This window comes from Theobroma cacao, chromosome 9, assembly GCF_000208745.1.
Source record: "Theobroma cacao cultivar B97-61/B2 chromosome 9, Criollo_cocoa_genome_V2, whole genome shotgun sequence".
Classification (NCBI taxonomy): Eukaryota; Viridiplantae; Streptophyta; class Magnoliopsida; order Malvales; family Malvaceae; genus Theobroma; species Theobroma cacao.
The window spans coordinates 7,726,125-7,734,719 of NC_030858.1; the positions used below are offsets into that span (position 1 = coordinate 7,726,125).

The 8,595-nt window shown below is 25.8% G+C and overlaps 1 protein-coding gene across 1 annotated transcript in view; it reads right to left on the minus strand.

Annotated features, from left to right (window-relative positions):
• LOC18588872 (probable LRR receptor-like serine/threonine-protein kinase IRK) overlaps positions 1 to 8,595 on the minus strand; it is a 16,504-nt gene that overhangs the window by 5,827 nt on the left and 2,082 nt on the right. Inside the window, exons 3-9 of the mRNA XM_018126795.1 lie at positions 6,215 to 6,370; positions 6,013 to 6,087; positions 5,760 to 5,903; positions 5,612 to 5,680; positions 4,999 to 5,109; positions 3,247 to 3,393; positions 1,888 to 2,034 (exon numbers count right to left, since the gene is read on the minus strand). Coding sequence (XP_017982284.1) covers positions 1,888 to 2,034; positions 3,247 to 3,393; positions 4,999 to 5,109; positions 5,612 to 5,680; positions 5,760 to 5,903; positions 6,013 to 6,087; positions 6,215 to 6,370 — 849 coding nt within the window. The remainder of the gene's footprint in view (positions 1 to 1,887; positions 2,035 to 3,246; positions 3,394 to 4,998; positions 5,110 to 5,611; positions 5,681 to 5,759; positions 5,904 to 6,012; positions 6,088 to 6,214; positions 6,371 to 8,595) is intronic.

The following is an 8,595-nucleotide window of genomic DNA, read 5'->3' on the forward strand; positions in this document are numbered from 1 at the left end:
AATAGAAAGAAAAAGTTAAAAAATATTAGAAAATAAAAGACCAATAACAAAAAGCATAAAGCAAAAAATAAAAAGTAAATATCAATCAAATTAAATTTTAACAATTATATAAAAATAATATTTATTTCTTAATATTAAGTTACTTAATCAAGATTTTTTTGAAATTAGTAAAAAAATTAAAAAATATATCAATCAAAGTGAATGGAATTCAAATAAAAATTGTTAATGACAATTTTAAACAAAATTCAACAACTTTCAATTCAATTTTAACACACTATGCTTTTCATTAATTATATTAATTTTTATATCACTTACTATGTTTTTCTTTGATGATTAAAGATTATTGTACTATTTATCTTTGCGGCCCAAGAAAAATCAACTAGTAATATTTATGTAATTAGTATGCAATTTAAAACCTTAATATGTGATGGCATGAGATAATTAATGGATGATTGACCAAGTTCTCTATATATTCTTCAAAAGAAATAAACTTACATAAACGTAAATAGGAAGATCCCCTAAATATCATAGCTTCCCGAGATTTACTAAACTCTTTTACCTTTTTTTCTTTCCTTTTTATTTGGTTCAGGGAATGGTCTATTACAAATAGACTTATAAGGAATGATATACATTATTGACAATTTTTTGGAACATTCATTAAAAAGATTTTTTTTTTTATTTTGAATAAATGATTATTTGAATGACAAAGTGGTAAGAAATATATATTTAATCTAAACAATGAAATAAATAAAATGGATTAATAACTGAAAATTTGAAAGTTCTCACTAACCATGCATAGAGAGGTTGCCACTCACCTCCCAACCAGACACTAGCAACCTTTTAAGAGAAGTCAGTATTCCAATAACTTGAACAAAGTTGGAAGGGAAAGATGAAAATTCCACACTCAACTCTTCCAAACTTGTCAAATTTTGCCAAACTGTTCAATAAAAAGTTACCAATTATGTTTCAAAAGATGTAGTTGCAAATTACTACAACTTTATAACTACAAAAAAAGTAGTATTTAGATTTTATTTGGTTGATTTTTTTTTTTTGTAAAATATGAATAGAAAGGAAAAAAAAAATAACAAATGAATACAAAAAAAATGACCAATAACAAAAAGCATAAAGCAAAAAATAAAAAGTAAATATCAATCAAATTAAATCTTAATAAATAAGTCTCAAATATAGTATACGTATATAGTTTGTATAACCTTATTTAAATGGGATGGAGTCAAGATTTTTAATAATAGGACCAATATTAAATTTAATATAATATTATTATTATTTTTATAATACTTTATATTAATTAAATCTATTTACATAGAAATGAATATATTAGTTGTATTTACCACTAGAAAAATATATTTAAAAAAATCATTTGACAAAAGATAAAAGATCGCATATGACAAAAGAATTTTATGGCAAAAGTTAACTATTAATTATATGAAAATTTGACTGTGTATATTGGAATAATCAAAGAAATTGTTAAAATAAAAAGAACTCTAGCAAAATAAAATAGTTTAAAAAAGTACAATAATGTAAATATTTGAGGAAAAAGGGTAGAATTTATAAGAATAAATATATGAAAAAAAATAATTTAATAAAATTAATAGAGAGGGGGTGAGTGGGGGCAAATAAGAATGATATCAAAAAACTGTATACACATTTTAAATTTGATAATGAGTTGTTTTAGATCCGTTCATGCTTATTGTCTTTTCTGACTACATAGAAAAATTTGAAATGAAATCATAATAATAAAAAAGATATTGTTGAAATGCAAAAGTGACAACATGAATAAGACAAAAAAAAGTACTTAAAAATAATGTAACTTAGAAACAGAATAGAACAGCAAAAGAGAAAACAAGAGAGGGTAATATCGATCTCAACCTTGGGTAGGTAAGGTGCCATTGAGTCCACAATTCCATAATGATAAAGACTTGAGAGAAGGCACAGCTCCAATTGTTTGAAGAAAGTTGCTTTCCAGAGGAGTCAAGAATATGCTGAGAGATTCCAAATTCTTCAAATGAAGTGGGCCTATATTTCAAGAATAAAATAAAAAGTACCGAAACAATAAAGATATATTTTCAGGTGCAAATAATAATAATAATAATAATATGTAGGTAGATAATAGATACGCAATCAACAATACTCATATATTGTTTCATTAGGTTGATTATATTGTTTTTCTTGTTTATTCTTTGAGCAGAGAAGGGTTTATTAGACAGACCCAATGAGTTATAAATTATTAAAAAATTTAAGGAACATTCGCTTGATAAATTCTTCTAATTTTAGATAAATGATTTAAAAAAAAAGAATTTAGCACTATTCTAAACTACTGTCTTACTCTCTTATTACTCTTTTCTGTTTTTACAATTATAATATAAGTTTCTTTTTTTTTCCCGTAGCTACTATATTACAAAAGCAAATAAAGTTTCTTCTTCTTCTTTTTAAATAAATATATTGCTTTTTTCCTTTTGCTTTTATCTTTTTTCCCTACTTTATACTTAAATGATCACTTGGAAAACCTCTTTCCATTCGAATTTTCATCCTCATATATATCCTATTATAAACCACAATTTTAAAAATTATCTAAAAATAAATATTAAGATACTTAATCAAAAAAATTTTTAATCTAGTAAAATAATTTAAAAAATATATCAACAAAGTTAAAGGACTGCAAATAAAAATTGTTAATTACAATTTTAAACAAAATCAACAACTTTCCATACATCTTAAGGCACTATATTTTTCATTAATTATATTAATTTTTTATATCATCACTTACTATTTTTTTCATTAATGATTAAAAAGTATTGTAACATTTATCTTTGCGACCCAAGAAAAATCACCTACTAATATTTATGTTATGAGTATGCAATTTAAAACCCTAATATATGATGGCATGAGCTAATTAATGGATGGTTGACCAAGTTGTCTATATATTCTCCAAAAGAAGAAAACTCACATAAACGTAAATAGGAAGATCCACTCAATATCATAGCTTCGCAAAATTTATTAAATTGTTTTACTTTTTTTTTTCATTTGTTAAGGGTCTATTGCAAATAGACTTATAAGGAGTAATATACATTACTGAAAATTTTATGGAACAATATTCATTAAAAAGAGTTCTTTTAATTTTGAATAAATGATTGTTTGAATGACCAGTGCTAAGAAATATGTATTCAATCTAAACAATGAAATAAGTAAAATGGATTAATAACTGACAAATTGAAAAATCTCACTTACCATGCATAGAGAGGTTGCCATTCACCTCACAATAGTACAGGAACAAATTCTTAAGAGAAGTCAGTGTTCCAATATCTTGAATAAAGTTGGAAGGGAGAGATGAATATCCCACGGTCAAGTCCTCCAAACTTGTCAAATTTTGCCAAACTGTTCAATAAAAAAGTTACGAAATTATGTTTCGAAAGACATACATTAGTTGCAAATTACTAAAAGTTTATAATAAAAAATTAGTATTTAGACTTTGTTTGGTTGATATTTTTGTTTTGTTTTGTTTTTTTAAAATATGAATAGAAAGGAAAAGTTAAAAAATAATAGAAAATAAAATACCAATAACAAAAAGCATAAAGTAAAAATAAAAAACAAAAAGTAAATATCAATCAAATCAAATTTTAACAATTATATAAAAATAATATTTATTTCTTAATATTAAGTTACTTAATCAAGATATTTTTGAAATTAGTAAAAGAATTACAAAATATATCAATGAAAGTGAAGGTAATTGAAATAAAAATTGTTAATGACAATTTTAAACAAAATTCAACAACTTTCAATTCAATTTTAATCCACTGTATTTTTCATTAATTATATTAATTTTATATCACTTACTATGTTTTTCTTTGATGATTAAAGATTATTGTATGTTTTTCTTTGATGATTAAAGATTATTGCAATATTTAGCTTTGCGACTAAGAAAAATCACCTACTAATATCTATGTAATGAGTATGCAATTTAAAACCTTAATATATGATGCCATGAGCTAATTAATGAATGGTTGTCCAAGTTGTCTATATATTCTTTAAAAGAAAAAGGTCTATGAAATCAAACAAGAAGAAAAACAAATATATATATATCATAAGTTGTACATATATATATCATAGCTTCACCAGATTCACTAAACTGTTGTACTTTCCTTTTCTTTTTTATTTGGTCCAGGGAACGATCTATTACAATTTACAAATAGACTTATAATGAGTGATAATTATTATTGAAAATTTGGAACATTCATTAAAAGGAATTCTTTTAATTTTGAATAACTGATTATTTGAATTCTTTTACCACTGTGGTCAGACACTCAGACTCAGAGATTAAATAAAATGGATTAATAACTGAAAATTTGAAAGATCTAACTTACCATTCATAGGGAAGCTGTGGTTCACCTCATAGCCATACATGTACAACTTTTTAAGAGAAGTTAACTATTAACTATGTGAAAGATAACTATTTCAAAAAATATATTTGAAAAAATCATTTGACGAAAGATAAAAGGTCACACAAGACACAAGAATTTTATGGAAAAAGTTAACTATTAACTATATGAAAATTTGACTATATATATTGGAATAATCAAAGAAATTATGTTAAAACAAAAAGAACTCAGGGGAAATAAAAATATTTTAAAAAATACAATAATATAAATATTTGAGAAAAAGTGGTAGAATTTATAAGAATAAATATATGAAACAAAATAATTTAACAAAATTAATAGAGAGGGGGTGGGGTGGGGGTAAATAAGAATGATATAAAAAATTTGTTTTTACGTTTTAAATTTGATATTGAGTAGTTTTAGATCCGTTTATGCTTTGGTTTGGTGAAAAGAGCCACCCAAGACCAAGTTTTCCAAGTTCGTAAAATTGTGCAAATTATCTATTCAACAAAAACAATGAATATATCAATGTGAAGGCAAGAAAGAGTGTTGGTAATACAAATAATTATAGGAGCAAAGCATATTTTGCACATTCATTATTACTTACTTTCTGTAGTAATTCTTCCGTTAAAACTAAATCCAACCAAACGAAGAGTCTTCAACGACGAGAACAAGCTCAGTGATTGCAGTGGAAGGCTACAACCGGTACTTATTACTCCTGTAAATGAGGCAATTAACCAAATGCAATGTATCTTTAAATACATAAAAAGACTTTTTCTCATTTTGTTCCAGTACCCTTATAAAGTATAAATTTTCAATAGGAAAGTGGCAAATCAAGTAGTCTTCCCTGTAGAAGCAAATGCAATCTTCTAATCTCATGGCAAATGACGGTCGCAAGAAGTGCACAACCCTTGTAAGTTGTATAGTATTTTCATTTTTGAACAGCTAAAATTTCTTTGAGAGTAAAAGTTAGAGAAGTACAATGTCTCTCAAAAGTGTTGATGCGAGATATTAATTACTACTTAAATAAGTGCATAGTTTAATATTTTATTAACATAAATATCAAAGAACCAGTGAAATAAGAGATTTGAAGAGTTGGTAAAGGTTTTGGTAAATTTTAATTTTAAATTTTTTAGGGCATCTGTTTAGAAATATTAAATTTATTTTTGAATAGTTAGTTCAAACATGCACAAATTGATGAAGACACAACTTAGCAATACCGTCGTAGGTCGGATTGTCAAAACTGCAGTAAATATGCATGTTCTCCAAGTTGCTGAAAGCATCTAATTCTGAGAAAAATCACAAATAGAATTAATTAAATTAAAATAGAACATAATAATCTGAGCATTGAATTGAATCCTTGATTACCTATTGGCCCTTTCAATTTGTTATTTGTTATATACAAAGACTTCAAATTTGAGAGCACACCAAGAAATGAGAATATGCTGTTGTTGAAGAAATTTTCACTTAAACCAAGCACCTCAAGTTTGATGAACCCCAATTCTCTTTTTTCTGTAGAAGAGTTATCGTAATTTCATCTCCAAAGGAATATTTAGTAAACTTACATTCTGTATATGTTTGAAAGACAAATACTTAATTAATAAATAAGGTGAACTTATACCTCGAAAGGATTCGAAACTCTCAATTTTATTTCGGCCTAAATACAATTCCTTTAAGTTCATCAAATGACTGAATTCTGTTCAAAACCAATAAAATATATCAGCCCACTCGTACGGAAGAATGCACCCAATAAGCGCTTTCACAAATTAAGCAATGAGATTTTAAGAGGAAAAAGAAAAAAACTTAAAAGCAAGCCTACATACCTAGCATAGGAACAGTTCCTTGTAATCCACACCCCTGCAAACGTAATGATTTTAAAGATGTAAATCCGTTTAGATGTGACAAGACGTCATTTCCTAATATGTTACCACGTAAATCCAGAGTCTCCAAATTCTTCAACTTTGATAGTATATTAATACCTGGTGCCAATAACATTAAAAAATTGTCAATATTATATATTACTTGCAAATTTTATTTATTTTATGTTCATAATATATATATATATATATACATATATATATACACTGTAGTCTTTGTTGCACATGTTGCTAGGATTTATTGAACATGTAAATTTTTAATTTTTATGTTAAATTTTATTTTTTAATAATAAAAATAATATTCTAATGAATAAGTAATAATAATAAATAATTTATACTGTAAAACATTATATACTATAGATAATTACATTAATTTTCTTTGGTCATTATATATATTTTCCTTCAACTTGAGCTCTAGTGATCTTAACTAATACTAAAAACAAAAATGAAAAAAACTCCTTTTATCAAAACAAATTAATGGTTGAACTAATAATAAGTGTAATCTGATTTGTATGTTTAACTTATTGTTAATGAGTAATATCATGATCAAGTTTGTAGATCATGATTGTCAATTTTTATTCAATCAACATTTAATGATTATACTTTCATCTAAAATGCTAAAATTTACAAAATTTTATATGGAAAATCGACAAATTACTCTTAAAAGTTTAATAAGTAAATGATGAGATGCATAAATAACTTAAATTAAACATCAATTAAAATAAATTTAAGGAAAAATAGGGTAATGAAAAACATGAATTATCAATACATAGATCCTTCCATCAATAAATTATTGCTCAATACCAATGAGGCATTTTTTCAGGAAGGAGAGGAGAAGGCTCCTAAAACCTTTCGAATACACAGTAAGGTTTAGTTTCTATATATAATCTCCATCCATATTCGTCAATAAAAAAACACATTATTACGTTATTAGTTTTGGTTCATGTGATTATCACTTGAGCAAAATAAATCAATAAAAATACTTTCATATAGAATATACTCACTAAATAGTTTTTTAGTAATAATCTCAAAAACATTAATTAGTTGTTTTAAAAATGTATATGATGACTTTGTAATATATTTTTTAAAACTAGAAGGATGATTCTGTGATAGAGTCTTAAAAAAGAATAGTAACATGTTTTTTAATTTAGAAGCGAGTAAATTAAATATCATTAAGAATAGACTATTTAAATGTCAACATCTAACTCATAATCAAATCTTAGGACATGCCTTATAATTAGATAAAGATGGTGGTGGGATGCATTATGTTAAATTCATTGGCTTAATCATAATTTAAATGTCAAAGTTTTACAATTGACTGTTTAAAACTAAGAACAACAACGTATCAAAAAATAGAAAAGACCAAAAGAAGGGAAATTTATTCGGATAATGATCCAATGACTTTCATAGTCTTATATTAAAAAATCTGTATAAATTATTATATTATTAAAGAATTTACATATGCTTGTTGTAGACATTTCATTTTGCCTGGGTCATTTTTGTAAATTTCTGTAATAAGTTAGGCTAAGATCAGTTTTTTTTAATAATTAACAAAATTTTTAGATTTTAGCCTTTTATGCTTATTTTTATTTAGTCTTTGATTGGGTTGATTATGAGATTAATGGGCCTTGAGCTGGATAGTTCAAATTGCAAAAAAATAAAATCAAAATAATAAAATTAAAAGATAAAAAAATCAGAAAAAGAAAAAGGAATTAGAATTTGATAAAACTACAATTTTTGTTTGGGTTTATCAGATTTATAACGATTGCTATTAATCTGATAAATCTCATCCCTATTGTTTTGGAATGAAAAATATAAAAGCCCTCCAGTAGGAAAAGAACATTAAGTAATTACACAAAAAACACAATATAAAAAAGGGGCGGCTTTCGGATTTTTGAGTTTTTTTTTTAGGATTTGGTTTCGGCTTGTTGGTTTTTGGAAGAAGAGAGGTGTTGGCGAGCATACCAATCGGTGGAAAGGAAGAAAAAATGGATACTGGCTGACGCAAAATCCGGTCATCGACGGCTACTTTAGGTTTTTAGAGCTTTCGATTTTTTATTCTAGGAAAATAAAAGGATTTTGTTTTCGTGAAGTCCATTTCAATTAGACAAAAGAGGAGGTTGAGAGGAAGAGAAAAAAACTAACCAGTCATTGCTGGCGGTAGTGAAGGTGGCGGACTATCGCCAGAATCTGGGACAAGAACAACAAAAGAGGGAGAGGGAAAACCTAGAGAGTAAACGGAAGAGCTAGGAAAGAAGGGGAGAAGAAGAAAATAAAGGAGAAAAGGGATGACTTTTCTCTTTTATGGTGGCACAAAATGATGTCGT